General features: G+C 50.2%; 1 protein-coding gene across 1 annotated transcript in view; it reads right to left on the reverse strand.

The window, feature by feature from the left end:
* MSX2 (msh homeobox 2) overlaps positions 1–2,399 on the reverse strand; it is a 6,409-nt gene extending 4,010 nt beyond the window's left edge. The window contains exon 1 of the mRNA XM_002916929.4: positions 1,913–2,399. Coding sequence (XP_002916975.1) covers positions 1,913–2,291 — 379 coding nt within the window. The 5' untranslated portion in view covers positions 2,292–2,399. The remainder of the gene's footprint in view (positions 1–1,912) is intronic.
* Positions 2,400–21,059: the final 18,660 nt, after the last annotated feature.

Genomic DNA, 21,059 nt, shown 5'->3' on the forward strand with positions numbered 1-21,059 from the left:
AGGGTTACAGAGCCAGTGGGGAATTGCCATCCCACAACCCTAAGGCCTAAGGAAGTGGGGATTTCTGACCTTTGGACACCACTCCCTGTAAGGCCCGAATCCTTGATGTGCCGATGGGCACTGACCCAGGCCTAGAAACACATGGGCACTCGATATTTGTCTAACAAATTAAGTTCCTTAAAGTTTCTGAGCCTCTATTTCACCATCAATAAAATGGGTAATACTGTGCTGTGTGGTTCCGAGTACTAAGTTTAAGAATGCCCAGAGCCCCGTCTACCACCAGATAGGTGAGCATTAAATATTGCCAACATGTTTTTGTTTTTGTTCTTGGTGGCGGGGCGGGGGGGGGGGGGTTAGTCAAGCCCAAACTCAGTGTGTGCAGATTCCTCCAAACTCTGCTGAGATGTCCTTGTCTGTTACCAGGAGGCCGCCGCAGAGATCAGATAAGATAATATGGTGAAAAGTGCTATAAAGCACTGTGCAAACTTGAGTTTAAATTCTTTGATTCCCTAATCTCCACACCCTTTGAATCTTTCAGAGTTTCTAACAGGGTGGAGAGCTCTGCCGGAGGGGACAGCCACTGCCTCCGGGGTATAGGGCCTTGTTTTGTTCACAAAATACTATGCATCTCAGTCTTGAGGGCTGACTGAAGGAAAGGAAGGAAGGTGTGGGTGGTTCTCCCAGCTTTGGAAAAAGTCTCTCCACAGACCCTTCTTTCTCACCTTTTCTAAAGGTGCAGTGGGGGTAGAGAAATCTTAAAGGCCAGGAGATAGAAATGAAAGGGGCTATAGGGAATGACTTCTCCAAATTGCATAAGGACCCAGGCCCAAAAATGAGTGCTAAAGCTGGAGGAGAAATCAATTCTCCTGGGCCTGCTTGCCATCCTGCCTCATTGGCAGGAAGCGGGGTGCAGGTGTGGGGATCTCTGCTTGTCTTCTCTGGGGAGAGGGATCAAAGGTGGTCAGGACACTCTACAGAGGAGTAGAGTTTGGACACCAGGGCCACTTGCCCAATTCAGCCATTGTTGGTGACCTAGGTCAAGCAAGTTCAGTCCTCTTCAAGTCCGGGTGTCTGCATAGGAAATAACCACCTCTCCTGTGCTTCTGCCTACGCGCCGGGTTCCAGCGATCTCAGGATCTGGTGAACTAATGAGCATCATTTTGTAAACTCTGAGACGCTGCTGGAATGCTTGTTAATTATTACTATAAGCCAAGGGAGCCTGCGCGCTTCTGACCCCAGCCCGCTCCCAGCGAAGGTGCTGGCTGCGGGGACGACAGGGAGACTTTTCGTCCGGGCATCAGTCTCTGCCGCCATCCCTTCCCGAGATCCGGCTTCGACACCCGCGCGACCCATGGAAGATAATGATTTCTACCCAATACCGGGGGTTAGATTTCAGCTAGTCTTATCTTTAAAACGAGGGCACATCTCGCCGGGCTATGAACTTTGAAAGGAGGTAAGGCGCCTCCGCCCCAGCCTGGCACACATTCGAGTGCTCATTAAAGGTGGATCCTTCTTCATTCTCCAGACAGAAACCCGGTGGACGATGAGACAAAAATAAGCCAAAGGTTGCAGCGCGGGGCTGAGGGCTAGAGCAACCGATAACCGAGCGACCTGGCAAACCCACCTAGGCTTCGCCCTTCAAAGCCCAGCGAATCCTCGATTGTGCCGGATACTTTGCACAGCTAGGGGATCCCGAACACGCGCTGCGCAGATCTGACCCAGAGGGTGTCTTGGCTCCCGCTGGCTTGCTGAACTCTGGGGATATCAAGGGGCCAAGAACTCCCAGGCTCGCTTTCCCGGGAGTATAGTGCAGAGGGGTCTCCGTACCCCCAGCCTGGAATACCGGCCCCCTAGCTCCCTCCAGAATTCCACGGACCCGCCTGACCCTTCTCCGGCCCGGACGCTCACTCACTTGGTGGCGGCGAGTATCTGCCGGGTTCCTGCATCCACGCTGCTCCGTCTTCCGAGTTTTCCGACTTGACCGAGGCGGTCTCGAAGGGCTTGACCAGCGGCCCGGGGCTGTGAGCTTCTCGGGCGCCGTGTCCGGGCAGCAGCAGAGGCCGCAGGGTGGCCCCGGCGGAGGCGCTTTCGGCTGGCAGTGGGGACGCCTCCTTGGGCGGCTTCTTGTCCGACATGAGCGCCTCCACGCTGAAGGGCAGGCTGGAGACCTTGACGCGGCGCTCCTCGGCGGCCCCCTCCGCTCCCCCAGGCCCCGGGCCCGGCCCAGCCACCATCGCCGGGCCCTCCTCATCAGACGAAAACAGGTCATTGCCTTTGGACGGAGAAGCCATGACTTCTCTGCCCTACGTAGCTCCCCGCGCGCGACTCCGCTGGCAACCCGGCAGCGGCGACTCAAACTTTTTTGGGGGGAGACGGGAGGGGCGCGCCGGGAGCCGTGCCTTTCCTCCAAGGGGAAGTGGGAGACCCGGTTCAGCCAATCGGCGCCGGCTCTGGCGCTGACGCCACAGACGCTCGCCTCTGATTGGCTCTCCAGGAAGAGGCTGGGGCCTTTTTTTTTTTTTCCTGTTTGAAATAAATTAGGAGTTAATTACAGGAGCAGTCAGCAGAGTTGTTATTAGGCGATCCCTCAAGGGTTATAATCACGCCAAAACTGAAAAGTCCATGGCGTAATTAAGGCCGATTATTTAAAGAGGAAGTTCGCCGAGTCCCATTTCTTCTCTTTTGACCCCTTTTTAAAAAGGCACCTCGCGCCCATACCACTTCCCCCACCCCCACCGCCAGAACACGTTAAAATCTGCAACTGACGTTGCAAAAACATTTGTGAAGCTCCTACTGTACGTGGAAACTGGGCTAACTTTACAACTTTAGGAGTCAGCACTGAAAACACGGGCCAGCATCCCTGCTAAAGGCAATAATACATACATGGAGCTTACGAGAGTATTTATTTCGCCATTGGCAAAAGCTCTACAGCGAAAGCTATTACCCCTAGAAGAAGGAGGGACGGAGAGAGCCCGAGAGGTAGGTGCTCAGGGACTGGTCTTCCAAAGTTCCGACTGGAAAATTTAAAGCAGTGGTCCCCATCTCTTCCACTCGAAACAAAACCAGAGCACGCTTAGAAAAACTGCAATCCGCGTGATTTCTTTCCCTTGAATCTCCTCTCTGGGCGACACCCGGATCCGACCTTTTTCTCAGGACGACGTGTATTGTGTGTTCGTGCGTTTGTTTGAGCCTATGTTTGTCATGTGTTTGGGTGCCAGTGTTTGCCTTCAAGGGGGAGGAGGAAGGAAAAGTCGCAGATAATACCTAGTGCTTCCCTTCCTCTTGCAAATCTCAGAAATACTGGGTTCCGAGTTCGCACACCCCAGGCCTGTGTACATTTTTAAGAAGCACCTTTTTATTCATTGCACCTGGTTAAAAAAAAAAAAAAGCATAGATATCCCCACCCCGCCCCAAATTATACCCTGGGTAATTACATCTCAAAGCCTTAGTGATGACTGTACCAGCCCAGGGACAGGGGAGAGGGAGTTAGGAGTGCGCAGAGGCCTTGGATCTCTCCGCAGGCCGCCAGGCCAAGACGAAGTGCTTCAAATGACCCTTTCCAGGCTGCAGCTGCTCTTCCCTATATCTCAACGATTAACCCGGAATGATGAGATAAATAGAAGTCTCCGAGCTTGGCCTCGCACACAGCAGATGCTTGCTGAACAGTTCCCAGAGCCTTGGAAGGAAGGGACATTGTTTTTAATTACTGAAATGATCAAGGCTTGGAGGCTACCTCCCAGTTCAAGGGTCTTAGAAACTTGACCCCCAGACCCATCTCTCTGATGCACTGTTTCCTTCACCCTAAACGGCTCTCTCCCTGGAGTAAAGCTGTGCTGGCCGAGGATACCCTGAACAGGCATGATCTGAATCTTAGTGGGTAAAAACAGTCCGCACTGCCCAATTAATTCAGTTTGATTAGAAATGGTTCTGAAAAAGTTAAAAAGTAAAGAAGTCCTAACCACACTCTTCTAAAACCTCTGGGTCTCTCTCCCACCAAGCACATTCTTCCCTCCCTGCCCCGCCCCCAACAAATTGGAAGCTCAGAGAAAGTTAAAAAAAATTAAACTATCTGGAGATGTATGCATTTTCCCCTTGAGTCATACTCGATGATAGTTGGCTTGATATGCATCTCAAATACACTACAGGTAAATCCAGATTAAGTCCTGTGCCTTCTAGAGGTCCCCAGCAAGGTGCAGGCTATATATTTTGGAAGCAAACCTGAAATTCGTTTAGCCCTAAGCTGCCAAAGTGTACAAAAGGGTTCAGCTTTGCGTTGGGCTGTACCCAGCCACTGTTTTATAATTGTTCCTGAAAACTCACTGTGAATATTTTCAGTTTAGGGGCACATGGACTCATTCCTGGGAAAATTCTTAAAAATATATACTACCAGAACTCTTATTTTAAAGAACTCTTCTGGGACAGGAGAAGCCAAGTTCCCCTCACTACTTTCAGGTCCTGATGTCCAGACAGAGAAAGAAAATTAAGAAGTTAGAAAAAGGAGAACAGTAGGGACAAAACAAACAAACAAACTGGTGTTCAAAACCGGGATGCCAAGCTCTGGCCATAAAATGAGCAGGAGACATGCCCAGAGGGCAACCAGCCTGCCCACCTTTTCCTCTACCCTTGCCATTCCCATCTTCCTGCTGGGGTGGGAAAATTCAGGAAAGGGTCTCACTTCTGCTGGAAGAAAGGTCGAGCCTCAACAGAATCCTAGCCCTTGACGGAAAGCCCCATCGGTACATTTGCTTCTGCGTTGGCTGTGTTTTCTGAACATTTTATTCACCTCTTCCTGGCCGCGGGACCTTGGTCGCGTTACTTTGCCTTTCTCAACCTGTTTTTTTATTTCTAAAATGAGACATAATAATCCTTACCGGGGATGGCTCTTGCAGTAATTAAATTCAAGAGGCCACATAAAGTAACTAGAAGGGGTAGGGGATCAATAAAAAATACTTTACATCAAAAGCAGGAGCAATTTATCGAATGCTTTCTCTCTGCTAGATATCCAAAATGAGACTCATCGACAGCCTTCACGGAGCTCACAATAAGTTCTTCGTAAAATCTCCCGGGCTGAGAATTTCGCTAAGCCTTAAAAGTGCGCGGTGTAGGTGTAACCCCTTGGCGGAGGACTGACTTTGGCGCTTAGGGGAGACTTAGTAAAGGTTAGTTCCCGGTGACGTTCATGTAACTGCAGTATTTGTAGGAAGAACAGTGGGGTTTCACATGGAACCCCAGCGCGAAACGTCAACTCTAAAAGATACTTTAGTACCTGTCCTCCAGAATCTCATTTGTTTCTTCCAACACACCGCTCCGGGCGGAGATTATTTTCCCCATCTTACAGGGAAAAGCCCAAGGCTAGGAAGCACTGAGTATGCTACCCAAAATCACGCAGATTGGAAGTGGAGGACACGGGATCCCCACGCTCACCATAGGGCCGCTCCGCACAGACCCTCATCCTTCCACTGTCCTGCGCACCCCAGGGGATTTAGCACGTTCCGGGGCCCCGCACGGAGCAGCCGCGCAGGCGCACCACAGGTCCCAATGCAAAAACACTACTTGCAAACTGTAGAGAACCGGGCGCGGACCCTAGCGTTTGCAACCCCCAGGATGGATCGCTGGATCCCGGCAGCTAGGAGGAGGCGGGGGAGGGGCGGAGGAGGGGGCTGTAGACGGGCCTGGGCTGCGGGCAGGCGCCAGGCGCGGGGAGATGAAAGGCGGGCTCCAGGGGAAGGGGCTGCGCCGGGTGACCGGCTCCAGCCGNGGCACTCAGCCTGCGCGGAGCCGGGACAACCTCGCTCCAGGAGGAATGACAATTCGCCCTAATGGGACAACCTCGCTCCCAGAGGAGTGACAATTCCTCCTAATGGGCCTCTCGTTAGCGGCCTATTCTTCCGAACCCGGTATCAGAAGCGGGCAGACACGCGGGCGCCAATGTCCGCCTGGAATTCCACAAGGCGGCTCCCCCAACGCCCCCACCCTCCCAGTCCTTCGCTGTGTGACCTCGGGGAAAAGGCTGCTCCTCTCTGAGCTTTTTTCTTACCTGTGCCGTGGTAGGAATGAGGACAATCAGACCGCAGTGGGGTGGGCATATTTCCAGGCATTTAAGAGATCACTTTCAGAGTTACAGAGCGGGAAGAGGGGTAGACTGGCATTCGGGGTTGCTGCTGGAGGTTGTCTGGGAGGGGGGACAAATCCCACGCTTTAGAAGTTCTGGACGCTCTAACCGGTTTTCCAGGGCCCACGCCCACTGAGATCCCGACCTGGGCCTCAGCCAGGACGGGAGTATAGGGTCCTTTGCCAAAGTGCTCTGCAGATTGCACAGGCTGCCTGAAGCCTGAACTTTCATTGGTTTCCCATTTTACGGATGAAGACGTCGAGGCGCAGCCAGGAGGGAGGCTGGCCTGAGGTATGCTTTGGGGCGAGCCTAATTTGACCCCGTGCCCTGGAAGAAACCCACAATGAGGATGCCCTGGGGCGGGGGGAGGGCGAGAAGAAATGGTGGCCGCCAGCCTCCGTGCCTCTTGGCGGCCCCACAAGCCTGGAGAGGGACGGGCCAGTGACTTCCAGTTATTTCTCCCCACTGCAGGTGTGAGGGTTGTGAAAAGGGAAAGAGCCACGAGTTCCATTCCTTCTCTCGTTCTGGATTCAAATCCACACCCTGCTTCTTACCATTTGGCATCCATCTGGGCCTCAGAAACCTCTTTCAGAAGGAAGCATGAGAGACTATGGACTCTGAGAAACAAACTGAGGGCCTCAGAGGGGAGGGGGGTGGGGGAATGGGATAGACCGGTGATGGGTAGTAAGGAGGGCACGCATTGCATGGTGCAACTAATGAATCATTGAACTTTGCATCGGAAACCGGGGATGTACTGTTCGGTGACTAACATAATATAATAAAAAAACATTAAAATAAAAAATAAAAAAAGAAGGGGCATCCTAGTGGGCAGCTCACAGGGTTGCTGCTGGTGAGGACTAGGTGAGAACCTTTACCAGAAAAACAAGTAGCTCGGAGGATGGCTGCGGCAGGCACCACACTCACAAGTGGCTGTAGCAATTCTGTCTTGGGTCCTGGAGCTGCCCTAGCTTTAAACAGGGTTGAACCCTGTATTTCTTGTGCAACTCGAGATAAATCCCTTCATCTCCTTGGTGTCCTCGTCTGTAGTTTGGAAGGAAATGTCTAGCATTCAGAGAGTGTTGGATATTATCATTTCTTAAGTCCTTGTTGATATTTTTACCTCCTTTTCAATAGATCCGCCTGGGTGATGCACATTTGGGGTCCAGTGACCCCGTGCGGGAGGATTGGAGGCAGAAGTCTGCAACATTTTTCAGCTTTGTTCCCCCACCTCCACCCCAGTTGGTAAAATGGGACTAATGACCCACCTCTTCAAAAGGAAGCAGACTGGCAACTTTGGAGTGAGGGATAGGGATTGAGGGAAGAAGAAATACTTTAGAGAAAAGGCTCGCCTCCGAGTCATTTCTGTTTCCCAGTCCCTGGGTAGAGCTTGCTGGCACCTTCCCAACCCGTGCTCGAACCAGAGGAAGGTTCCCAGGAGCAGGGCCCAGGCTCTGATCATTCTGCAAGAGAAGGGTGGTTTCAGGAAGGTGGGTGCCTGCAGTCCTATGGAATCAGTCTAGCCATCCAGGATGGCACGCAGGGGATCCTGTCCTGCCATTCCACAAATCTCTGCCCACCCACCCTCCTCAGTTTGCCCATCTGTAAAACCAGAAAAACTACCCATCCTGGGCTGGGCTGAGGTGAGGTTTGAACCCTGGTTCAGTGACTGCCACTGTCAGCTTTCTCTTATTCCTCAAGCAACCCTATGATGTAGGGTCCCTGATTGCTCCCTAAGGAGGAGAAAATTGAAGCTTAAGGCTGGATAAGACTTTCTCACAACTAGAAAATACCAGGGTTTTGCTGATTTTTAAATTTATGTATTTTGCCTGAGGCAGAAGTTGCTATAAAGGTGGGAGGGAAGGCATCTGGAATTGCTCACAGCAATGAAGTATCTGCGATTTCCACTTTCTTCCACCTTTACAGGTGGGACCCCTTGACTTTGGGATGGGCTAAATAAGGAGCAAGGGGACACAGAGAAAGGGCACCCTGGATTGTGGGTTCCGGAATGGTTGGGCAGGAATCTCTGATCTCTCTTATTTGATGGCTTCCAGAATTGTTTCAGCTTCAAACCTCAGCCAACTGGGCATGAGGGGAAAAGGAAATGTGGGGAGTTGTTTAATGGACATACTTATATTTTTTAATTAAGGAAGACAGAACCTCTTTCAACTGCCCCACCCCTAGTTGCCTGGTGGGGAGTATGCAAGATTCGCTTTACCTGTAGGATGAGGACAACTAGAAGCAATTATTCCGAATTTTGTTAGTCATTTCTAGGGGAGGGGTTGGGACACTGGAGCTGGGCCCCAGGCTTGTGTCCCTCTCGGGAGGGGGCTGCCGGTTGCCATAGGCAGAAGGACCCTTGCGGGGGTAACAGAAACTGCGCGCCACCGGAGCTGGAGGTGTGGCAAAGCGCTTTCAAGTCCAAGACTTGGCTTGCTCTTCAGGATTGCACCGGGCGCAGAGATTCCCTGCTCTCCCCGAGTCCGTCTCAGCCTCTGCCGCCTGTAGTCCCTCGCCCCATTTCACTGAAGGCAGAGCTGCAATTCAGAGAGGCACGGCCTCTTGCCCAAGGTCGGGCTGGAGAAGAGCGCATTGGGCCCCAGAGCCACGCGCTCCAGCCTCGGGGACCCTTGGATGCGGACACCAGCCTCCCAGGCCTGGATCCACGGAGGTCAGATTTCAAAGTGCCTGTGATACGAACTGTGTCCAGAGCTCAGAAGAGCCCCTAGCACAGCGAAGATCTCAATAAATACCAGTTGACTAAATAAATCCAGGAATCAAAGTCATGGCAGAGAACATGGGGGCCGCTCACAGGACTCGGAAGGTCGCCTTTCCCAGTGACTTGGAGTGAACCTTGAGTTGTAAGGAGTGGTCTCTGAGTCTTGACAGTTGGAGCGAATGTCAGACTTACGTGAGAGGGGACAAGAGTTTTTGATTGTCCACAAAGAAAAATAGGGCTCATTCTACCCCAGACCCCTAACTCACCAGACTTTGAATTGACTTTCACACTCCCCCATCCATAGCTCCCCATTTCACAGCTGGAGAAAGAGTTAAGGAGGTTGTCCTCCCCGCACAAGTTCATGTAGCAACTAAGTGAACCAGTCAGCAGTGGACCCCAGGTGAGTCTGACCCCAAACCCCAAACTGGTTTCTCTTAATTTTCCCCGGATTGCATCTCTCTTGTCCCTGGCTTGTCACAGGGAGGCACTCAGCATCACACTGTTAACTTCATCTGCTCCCTTTAGTAATAGCGTGATTTTGTTGCCTTTCCCAGATTTTATAAAACAAGGCTGTGCTTACACAATAGGAAAAAAAAAAAAGACCTAAATGTATTTAGAAAATTGAGTTTCTCTTCCCTCTAATAATAGCAGTTGATGCTTATTGGACTCTTGGTATGGGCCAGACCCTGCACTCAGCGTGAGACCTGCACTAACTCATTGAATCTTCACTAGAACTCTCTCTAGTCCCTGGTATTATTATCCTCATTTTACTGGTGGGGGAATCTGATTCTCAGACATGGAAAACTCTAGATAAATAGAATTTCTCTTTTTAAATTATGTTCTTTACAAAGAGGTCATTCTCTCCCTATCCTCTACCTCCCTTCAAACCTAGGAAAGAACGGTCACCACCGTTTAAATAGGAAAAATAATTTTATTAGATCCACAAACTTTAAATATAGTTAGGGCTCCATCTGCTCATAGCTTTAATAGCCTGTGTGTCCTGTAACTTGATAAAATTGGCACTTTTCCTCTTTTTCACCTTTCCCTGACTCAGGGCTCTTTGCAAATGGGCTTCCAGTCTCTGTGAGGAGGGCAGGAGAGTGAAGGGACAGGCCCCTGAAGCAAAGGTTCTGATCCCCTTGGGTCCCTCACTTGCTGGGTGACTAAGCAGTTCAGTCTCCTCTCAGGGTTCCATGTTTTCCTCACAGGCAAAATGAGGGGGTACAGTTGCATTTCCTGCCCCTCCTGGTTCTGTGGCTTTGTGATAAGGGAGCCAGTGAGTGAAAAGTTCAGCCTTCTCCTAGTTCTGTCTACCCCCAGACTGACTGAATTGTCCAGGGAAGTGGAGACATAGTGGGGAAAGATCACCAGGAGGTGCGGGGCGGGGGCACTGGTTGGAGCCCCAATTTTATCCTCTACCCATTGCGTGTCCTGGGACAAGCTCTCCCACTTCTCTGAGCTGAGCTTCCTTCTCACTGCCTGAAAACTGGGGCTAATGAGCCTTATCTCAGGGAGTCAGGAGGATTAAATGGGCTCCTGGATATAAAATGTAAAGAGCAGTCAGGCCAGCATGTCCCCCTGTGCGGGTCACCTGCGTGGGAGAGGAGAGGGCCTGACTCAGCAGGAGAGGCCCAGGAGGTAACCTGGAGGATAATTGTTAATGATACAGTTCATTCTAATGCTGCCTCGGACCACTGCAAAGGGACTTATGAAAATGATGCTTGCTAAGAATCCTCAGGGCCGTGGGGCAGCACAGGGAGGCTTGGCCCGACTGGTGGCACCTCCCCTCTGAGAGAAAAGAGTTGAGAGTTCCTGCTCCCCACGTGAAGGAACATCTAGGCACATGACAAGAAAGTCATTCCATTTTCAGGGAACTGTTAATCCTCCCATCGTACTCAGGAGAGACTGTCTTGGTACAACTTTTAAGACCTCGGCAGTGACTGCTGACGTCCCGTGGACAAGGGACCAGGCTGCGATCTTCAGGAGGCAAGAGCATCTTGCTGGAAGACACCAACATCATGTTGCCTCCACGCTACTTATTTTCAGAGTTAACCCCTCTATGGTTGATGGCTGATACTGTGACATAAATTTCCCTTTAGAAATCCTTTTGTTTTGTTTTGTTTTTAAAACAAGTTTGTTTAAAGTTAAACATTAATTAAAGAATACCATGGTTGGTGCTGGGATAAGGCCAAGGATCATAATGATTGCTCTTCGACAAGGGAACAATCATGCAGGTGGATGCCTGAAATTGGCGTTAACGCTGATTTACAGGGGGGAACACTGCCTTTCCAACAGCGTGAAGTCTGGTTGGAATGCCGCTCCACCTCTTCCTAGCTGGATGGCCTTGGGCGAGTTACTTACCCTCTCTGGACCTTGGATTCCTTATCTGTGAAGCTATGGGGGTTGTGATCATTCTGATCTCCTAAGGTTGCGGGGAAGAATCACTACAGAGATAGGAGGCGGACCACACCACACTGAATGTATGGGGTTGTTTGCAGCATTAGTAAACAATAGATAGGAGAATTTGTTCAAAACACTAGCTTGTTTCCCCTGACCAGGCTTTCATAGTTATTGTAAAAGAGGGGAAGAATTCTCTGAAAGCTGGAGTTCTGTTTGGAAATCACTTACCCTGTTTAAGGAGCTCAGCTTCAGTGCCTGCTATGCAGACTGTCATTTCCCTAGAGGACACTTTCAGAACCTTCATAGAACGTCACTACACTCTGCAGGCAACATTAAGTCACCGGTAAATTGCAAACAGGACAGAAAATGTTTTCACTTGTCCTTTTCAAAAATAATTAAACTCTGTGCCTGGTCTGTCCTTTGCCCCTTTCTTTCATTGTCGCTCCCTATTCCACTCCCTTCCTCCCTTCATTTCTCCCCTTTGCCCTCAGGCAGCTTTTCCTTGGGGGGAAAAACATGTGCTACTCACCCATCCGCCCTCTGGGGTCCCCCACTCTCTGGGCAGACAGCTAATGAAGTACCCAGCACCCCCACCCATGTCAAAGGACCGCCCCAGCACCAGCATCGGCTGGCAGAACTCTTTCCCTTCATGCTCATGGTGTCACCTGCATACAGTATATTACACATCTGAGTAAGTGGCCAACGTTTACAAACCAGGAAACGTTCCATAGACGTCTGGAATTCTGGCTTCTCTGCGTCAGTCTACAGGTGAGAGGCCCTAGGTGTGTTCTCTTTAGATGGAACACGTATCCCTAAGATGGGATATAATGGAATGTGGACCCAAAGGGACAGGGGACGTGTGGGATGGTGGGATGCCCAGAGGAGGACTGATCCCTCAACCTTGGGGGTCAGGAGAAAGCTGTTGGAGAAGGAGGCATTTGGACTGAGCCGAGAAGGATTTGCCAGGTTGTGAAGGGGAGCTATCTGCTGACAAAGGAGGCAGTATGTGAAAAGGGTAGTAACTGAAATGACTTAGTCTGTGTGTTTGAGGGTCGAGAGAGTCCAGAGGAAGTCAGGGTGCATACAGGTCAAGTGGAAGGGTGATGGTGTGGAGAGCCAGCACCTTGCGGGTGAGACAATGACAGGTCTTTCTTCCTCTTCTCTCCTTTCTTTCTGTCACCTTTTTATTAAATTCTCCTTTTAGAATATCAAAAGCAATATTCACCCTAACTAATAAAACAAACCAGTTATGTAAGTAATTAATAATCTCCTTCATTCTCTTTTCATCAGTATAACTAGGGTTAACAATTTCATCTGAACCCTTAGATACTTCTCATTAGATATAAATATGAAATAGCCTAGATAAGTAAAGGTAGAAATTGACGGTGTCTTCCTGGAGGTGTGACTCTATCTATCTACGCATCCATCCATCGCTTGCTTTCTTGTCTAATTCATGTCATAGACATTTGATCATTTCAGTAGCTATAAATCTAACCCATTCTTCTTATGCCCCATAGCAGGAATGTATTGGAGTTCATTTAACCATTTCCTTATTGGCAGACAATTTTCTCCAAAGTGTTACTACTACCAGCAATTCTTTTTTTTTTTTTTACTTATTTTATTTTATTTATTTTATTTTATTTTATTTTATTTTATTTTATCTTTTAGTCATCTCTACACCCAATGTGGGGCTCGAACTCACAACCCTGAGATCAAGGGCCACGTGTTCTTCTGACTCAGTCAGCCAAGCGCCCCACCACGAACAATTCTTGAAGAAAAAAAAAATCCTTGCAAATGTTCAGACTCAAGCTCTTATCTTAAAGGTTTATTTTCTAAAACTGAGATTGCTGGAGCCAAGTGAGTGTACTTCTAATCTGAACAGATACTGCCAGATTATTTTTTTAAAAACCCTGTTCCAGGGTACGTTTCCAGTAGCAGCACCGATCTCTTCCCCAGCTCTGCAGCCCTCGATAGCACGGCTCTGTATTCATTTCTGCCATGGACAGTTTTGAACAGGGGACTAATAGCATTCCGTATCCCCTTTGGGAAACTCCCAGGGAGCACATTGTGAAAAATGGGGAGCAAGTGTAAGGAGAGGTATGCCGGAACCAGTGAGGAAGCTGGGGGAGGCTGCTGAGGGGTGGGTGCAGCACTGGGAATGGAGAGGTGGGGAGGGAAGAGAGAAGCGAATTGCAGAGAAGTACACGTGCTATTTACTCCCTCCCAGCACTGGAGGGGTGCCCTGCTGGCCTCGCAGGTCTGACTGCACAGAAAGGAGATGAAGTTTGGCCTACCCTCGTGGTATCCTCCTGCTGTTTCTCATGCTCTTTCCTTAGTGGCCACCCACTGTCTCCAAGGCCTCCTGTCCTCCAAGATCAATTTCAGCAGCTTCATGCGTCTGGAGCCCTGGGCCAGGGCAGCAGGCCACTTAGAACAGAAGTGTGGCCTTGCCTCTCTCCACTCTGGGCCTGGGCGAGTGGGCAGGGCCAAGTGGGTGGACAGACACGCTTCCTTGCAGGGCAAGCCTTGGAGCCAGCCTTGCCAATGAAATCCCTGGTGACTTCACAACGTAGCTTGATAATTAGCAGTCTTTCATCTAATCCTCACTGATTCGCTTTTTCACCTCTGTAGCCCCTGGCAACAGATGTGTTAGAACGAACAACAATAGCGTTCAAAAGCTTGGATCATTGAAGAGGGCCAGGAAGGCCCAGCCTGCTGAGACTGGGGCGGGGAGACCTGCTCATGCTCCTGGGATGCCCTTGGAAGTCTCTGTCCGGCTCCCTCTGCCCCTTAGTCTTATTCTTTCACTCTAGTGTTTTCTCTGTCTCCATCTTTCTCCTCGGCTTTGTACTGAACAGCAGATTTATTTTCTCACAGGTCCCCATAGGGAAGCCCGGAAGCCCAGGGATGGGGCCATCTTGTTCTAAAGGGCTTCCCCAACCCTGCAGGGAGCTGAGGCAGTGCTTCAGGGCCTCGGGAGAATCTGAGATTGTCATCAGTACAGGACAGCCTGTCCAGCCAGCATGTTTGCTCAGCTCCTAAATAGTCCAAGAGAGTGTGGTAAGCTTTCCTGGACAATGGATCCATCTGACTTCATAATTAGCCCCATTCTCCGTGGAGCAGAATGTGGGCCAGCTAGAGACTAATTGCTGAGATTTCTCTCCTTGCATGACCTCCTAACTGATCCCTGAACAGTCACATGGATGTCCAACCTTACTGGCATCAAATAGAAGTATGGAGCAATCCAGGGCGTGGCTTAAAGTGTGAGGGGAGGAATGGAAATGAAGTATCCATTCTGGCTTTGACAGTGGGTCCTCCAACCCACAGCCAGCTCTTTGCTTGGAAGAAGCAGAGCCCACCTTTCAGTTCGTCAGCACTGGCCCAGGACACGGGTGCACAGTGCCGGAGGAAGAGGACAGGCTCAGAGTCACTCAGACCAACATGTGGGGCTGTGTGACCTTGGGCAAGTTGCTTGATCTCTCTGAACCTCAGTCTCCTCATCGGTAGAATGGGGTGGTTGTTGTTGGATTGGAGTAATGAGGTGGACAAGCTCGTGCCACAGCTCTTGGCACAGAGAAAGCCCTTCATCAGGGGAAGTGACTTCAGTTTTTGAAAACCATTGACGGAAAGGACTGACAGAGACCAGCTGACTGTGAGAGGAGGAGGGGTGATGGGAATTGTCCCCTTGCTCCCACCCAAGTCCGTCTCTGCGTCTGGCTACTGGTTAGCTAGGCGATGCCAGGCCTTGGAAGCCAAGCCCCGCGAGAACGTGGGCAGCGGCCGAGGCTCGGGGGCGGCATGCGAGGCTCAAGAAGAAGCCGGCGGGGCCCTTTCCTGACACTGCCAATGTCAGCCCTTGTGACTGGCAGAGGTGGTCGGGACAAGGGCTTCACTCCCGTGGCGAAAGGCAGCCCCCAAAGCCAGTTGGTGTCACATTAAAACGGAAATAAGTAAATACGATTTTTTAAATTAAAAATTAAATTCAGTTAGACAACGAAAAAAGGTCTGTGTCAAGGGGAGGGGAGGTCCTCAGATTTGTTGATAAACACAGTAAAATAAATATATCAAGGGAAGCAGCTCAGAGTGTTTGGGGGCTGATCTTGTCTGTTTTTCATGGAGCATGTTTCCCATTACAAGGGGAAAATGCAGGCCACACATGGGCAGAGAGGAAATATGCAGACGGGAGAAAAACTGGGGGTGCCGGGGTCGTGGGATAATCCGTGAATTTGTTTTCAAAATCTTCTTGAATGTTCCGCTACTTTTACAATTAAAAAAGTGTAACAAAATCAACTCTAAGTTGAATTCAGCTGGAAGGAACTTGGTCTGTTGGTGTGATTTCCCGGCAGACGCAGACTCCCACTGACTCCAGGAAAGGACCGAGGTGCTTCTTACTTGCATCCCTCTGTGCGTCCCTCCATCCATCCCTCCCGGGTGGTCAGGTCAGGTTCGAATCTGGGTCCCTATTTCAGAGACGGTTGCCTTGCTGGCTGCTTGCAGCACACGTGGGGGTGAGGTGTGGGGGCGGCATGCCCACCATCTCGCAAACTTTATCCTCCCTATTTACAGGAGGGGAAAATGAGGCTAATGGGGGAGAAGCCATGAGGGTAGAGAAGGTTTCAAACTTCAGTCTCCTGAGTTTGTCGAGTTCTCTCAGAGCCCAAAACAATTTCCTTCCTTGGAAAAAGTCTCCTTCTAGAGTGTCCCTGGCAAAACGGAAATCAAGACGGCAGTAGGTATACCCGTGTTGCTGGCGTGAATTTGGGGGCCCCTCTAACAGCTGACGAAGGGGGCAAACACATAAAACCCCCTCGTCTCTCGATCTCTTTCCCACTCTTGGGCAACCGGGCATTTTCTTTGTTGAGAAAACCCAAGTGTCATAAAAGTGATTCGGAGAGAAAACAAATAAAGATCTGGTTTGGGAAGGAAAGCCAAAATTCCTCATTATCAACAACACTGCTTCTTTAGATAAATATTTACCTAATCCAATTCTTCTTCCCTTTTTCTCTCTTCCCTCGACAAGAATGTTCCTCCATCTCGGCGGCCGCAGTGGCCCCCGTTGGAACAGACGACGTTCAATGTTTCCATCGTAAGGCATGTTTTTCTGGGGTTTATTACTCAGCTGTAAAAATGTGCTCTAGGCAAGAACTTGGCATATTAAGTCTCATCTCAGAGGTAATTGGTGGGGATTTTTTTTAAAAAACCTTTTTTCTTTTTACAGACAAACTTGGAAAGAGAAACAAAAAGGTCAAGAATTTACTGTTGGAAACTCTGGGTTTTGCCCCCATGGGTTTTCCTTTTTGGTTTGGTTTGTTCTGTATTATTTTTGATCTCCTTGAACCAGATATTTGGGGCAAAGTTATAGAGGCTATAATCCCAGACATTCATTTATTCTTCCTTCAGCAAATATTTACTGAGTGCCTACTATGTCCTAGACACTGTTTTAGGCTCTGGAGATTTGTGGGCAAAAATACCCATGTGGTCTAGGTTCTCATGGGGCTGACATGTGCACACACTCACACGCAGACCCCACGTGTGACCAGTTGGGGAATAAAACCTTCAGTGTGGAGGAGAAACGGTGACGGGGGTACAGGTGCTGGGGCTCTTGCTCTAGACAGGCTGGCCTGGGAGCACTTCTAAGGAGGCAACATTCACTCCAGGACGTTGAGGCTGACAGGAGCCTCATGTCAAGCCTGGGAAGAAGGAAAGTCAGGAAGAGAGGAAAGCAGATATGAAGGCTGTGAAGAGGGTGGTGTGTTGGGAGTGCACAATGAAGGCCTCCACTTCTGGACCGCATGGAACTGGAGTGTGGCAGAAGACAGCATCTGGTACCCGTGGGGGCCCAGACAGATCATGAAGAGGCATTTTAGCTTTTCCCCTAAGTGCAAGAGGAAGCCAGGGGAAGAGGCTCAGTAGAGCAGGAAATGATAGAACTCTGTCTCTAGAAGATCTTTCTGGCCCCTGTGTGGACGATGGATGGAGAGGGCCACCACGGAAACGAGAGGAACAGTCAGGTGGCTGCTGGGATGTGAGCTCTTGGGGGCAGGGCTGAGACAGGGACAAAGGAGATGCAGGGAAGGGTGTGGATTCCAGCTTGGTGGAAGGGAGAACTGGACACGGCCTACCTGTGGGTGGGGAGGGGGGGAGGGCTGGGGAGGAGCTGGGGTGGAGGTGACCAGTCAGGGCTGAATGTGGTGCCATGACCTGAGGTGGGGAAGGAACTGGAAAGGTGAAAGGAGGGAAGGGGTTGAGAAGGCCTGCCAGCTTCTGGCCCTGGCCCACAGGGTAATTCTGATGCGCAGTGAACAGTAGGAAGAACAGGTCCAGGAGCTGTGTACACTCTGCGGTCACCCAGCCCGGGGTCTGGTCCCTGCTCTACCATCGACCGCTTGCCAGCTGGGCAACCCTGGAGAAGTGACTTTCCCTCACTGTGCCTCAGTTTCCTTCTCTCTGAAATGGCAATAATACTAGAATCTGCCTTATGGGGCTGCTGTAAGGGTCAGACGGGCTCATCAGTGTGCAGGACAGCACCCATACGTTTTACGCACAGATCAGTGCAAGGAGAATAGCACGTTACATGCTGTCCACAAACAGGCTCCATCTTGAGCACACGCTGATTGACTCATTCCTTCAGTGAGCACTTCTGGCCTCCCTGCCCTCATGGGGTTTGCTCTCTGCTGGAGAACCTAGCCATCAAGTAAATAGATAGACTCCACTGTGCCAAGCCTCCTGAGGAAGGGAACAGGGACCTCTAAGAGAGAATAACAGAGAACAGAAATTAGATTGTGCTGGGTGGTGGGGAGGGCACCTCTGGGGAAGTCACACATCAGCTGAATAGGGCTTTAGCAAGAAGAATGGGGGGATCGTTCTCGATCTAGGGAACAGTAGAAGGCCGGGAGGTAGGGTAGGACGTGGTGCGCTGAGAAACTGAGTGTGAGACAGTGTTCAGAGCAGACAAAGCAGGGGGAGCGTGGTGGAAGATGGCCCAGGGCCTGCTGGTCATGGTCAGGGGCTGAGGTTTTATTCTAAATGGGCTGGAGACATGACTGAAATGTCTCAGGCAGGAAGTGAGAAACTCTGACTTGCATTTTTAAAAGAACACTCCAGCTGCCATGTGAATTGGATGCGTATTGGGAGTCAGGGCAGGAAGCACCCGTAGATTTAGAGAAAGTGCAGGCAAGTGGTTGAGGCTGGGGGCCTCTAAGAGATGATGGTGGTCCGCTTGGATGGGGTGGCAACCGACTGTGCACATGGAGAAGCGGACGTGCTGGAGAAAAACTTCAAAAGTAAAACCGACTTCTTCTCTACAAGGAGGCCATACAGATTCATTAAAAATGCAGATTTGATCTACTCGCTCCCCTGCTCAAATCCTGTCAATGGCTTTCCAGCACTCTTGACGCCCCCTAAATTCCCCCAAAATCTCCCCAAATCTCTTGCCATGGTCAATCCCCTCTCTCCCCATAATGCACTGTCCTCTGCTCCTGGACTCTCGTCATCCGTCTCCAAGCCCCAGCTCCAGTCTCCCTGCCTCCCTGTCTCTGATGTCACGCTCAGTGCCCTCCCTACCTCAGTCCAGACTCCCTAATCAGGGTCTAGGTGTGCCCACTGCACTTAGTGAGACGAAAAGTTGGGTAAGGCCTCATGGATGCAACTAAATGGATCAAGAAACTGAAGTTTATCCAACAGATGCAATCACCGGAAAGGCCTCTGTAGTGAATTTCCATTCTCCCAACTCACGGTTGGTGCTACTAGCTAGCTGGGCTGGGCAGAGGGGAGCTAACGTTTGACTGAGAAGGGACTCGGGGACTGTGTTGCACCCACCTTATCCTCACTGTCACAAGGAGCTGTGAGGGAGACGTGGCAGCTGAGGACACAGAGGCTCCAAGTGGTGAAGTGACTTGCCCAAGGTCACTCAGGTAAGTAGGTGGTGGGTTGGATTCAATCCCACGTCTGATGGAAAGCCAAACCACAGTCTTCTCCAGGCCTGAATGTCCCCCTCACTGCACACCCAGGCCCATCACCTTATCTCCCTCGGCTGGTTCCACTGAAGGAGGGACACTCAGATTCAAGAAGAGTCTGGGTGTATGTCTGTTACGGACTGACTTGTGTTTGTCCCAGACTCCTTTGTTGAAACCCTAGCCCCCCATGTGATGGCATCTGGAGATGAGGCGTTTGGGAGGTGATTAGGGCTAGATGAGGTCACGCGGGTGGGCCCCTGTGATGGAGGTAGAGGCTTTGTAAGAAGAGGAAGAGAGAGAGATCTTTCTCTGTCAGCCATGTCAGGGCCCAGCAACAAGGCAGCCATCTGCAAACCAGGAAGAGGGCTCTTGCCAAGGACAGAGTCCGGAGCACCTTGATCTTGATCCAGACTTCATAACTAAAAAATAAAGCTGTTATTCCAGCCACCTAGTCCATGGTACTTTGTTATAACAACCCGAGTGGACTAACACACTGTCCTTCATGGTGACAGTCCATTGTCCCTCGGAAGGGCTCAGGTCCTTCCTTCCCCTAATCCTTCAGTCTTGCCTTCTCTTGAACTGGCAGGCAGGTGATGCCTCCACCAGATGGACACTTGGCTCCCTGCAGAACCCAACCTCCAATCCCACAAATTCACGGATGAGACAAGAAGAACCAGAATTGTATTTGTCTCCACGTTTTCCCATTTCCCAGGTGGCAATGTTGAGGCAGAGTGAGGTCAGGGTCAGTTCTAACCTAACTCAACCTCTCTCAGTCATGGCCCTAGCAGCCTTTAAATGCTGACCCTGTTGGAGCCCATCCTCAGTGGGCATTTATCAGAGCAGGCTGGGCCATCAGCAGGACCAAACACAGTGGCATGCACGTATGTCTAGAATGAGTCATGGAGACTTGGCCCAGGGAACTCAATGCCCGTGAACCCCAGCCCAGCGCTGGGCTGCCACCTCCCCCCTCTCTCAGGCCCTCCTGACCCCCAGCTTGGATGCAAGCCCTTGCTGAGTCCCTCCTGACTTCCCTGTAGTTCTTACTTCTGAGAGGCACGGTCCTTCAGCCCCACCATGTGCTGCAGGGAACTGGGAGAAGCCGCATCTCTGTCTGGGAGCTCAGCTTACGGGGGGTGTAGGTGTGACTGGTTCCACACTTCTGCAGGGACCATCCTGCCCCCACCCCCACCCTGAGACTCTTAGATCAGAGTCCTATGGGTAGAGTTCTTGAATCTACATTTAGGAGCTTCCTGAGGCTACCTTTTAAAAACAAGATATATAGCCAGAGGTCATAACAAAAAGGATCGAGAACCTAGTCACATACAAATGAAAAATTCCTTAAAAAAAATAATCAAAACACCAACCACAAAACTGCAAAGACAATTTGCAACATCATGGCAAAAGGGACACTTTTTTGTTCTTGTTTTATAAGAGACTGAAATAAATAAAAAACAATCCGATAGTAAAATAGGGAAAAGATGTGATCTGGCAGTTTACAGAAATGGAAAGACAAGGGTATAAAACATATGAACGAATAGTTTCATTCTCTTTCGTGATTAAACAAATGTGAAGAGAAACAAAACTCCGTATTAGTTTCTCCTCTGTCTTCAGTAACAGTCAAGCTTTAAGAAAGGTACGGAGGACTAGTTACTTTCTTACTCTCCTGGCTGGAGTACGAACGTGCAAATAGAGATCAGTTAGGTAATATCTATCAAAATGTAAACTACGCATGTCCTTTGATCCAGCAGTTCCCTGTGAGGTCTTTATTGGCCTCGAAGGATCGACTGACAGAAGAATGTGGACATATGTGCCCAAGGACATTCATAGCAGCAGGTTTGTAATAACAAAGAGTATAAACATTTTAACTGCCCATTAG

The sequence above is a fragment of the Ailuropoda melanoleuca genome, chromosome 3, assembly GCF_002007445.2.
Source record: "Ailuropoda melanoleuca isolate Jingjing chromosome 3, ASM200744v2, whole genome shotgun sequence".
Lineage (NCBI taxonomy): Eukaryota > Metazoa > Chordata > Mammalia > Carnivora > Ursidae > Ailuropoda > Ailuropoda melanoleuca.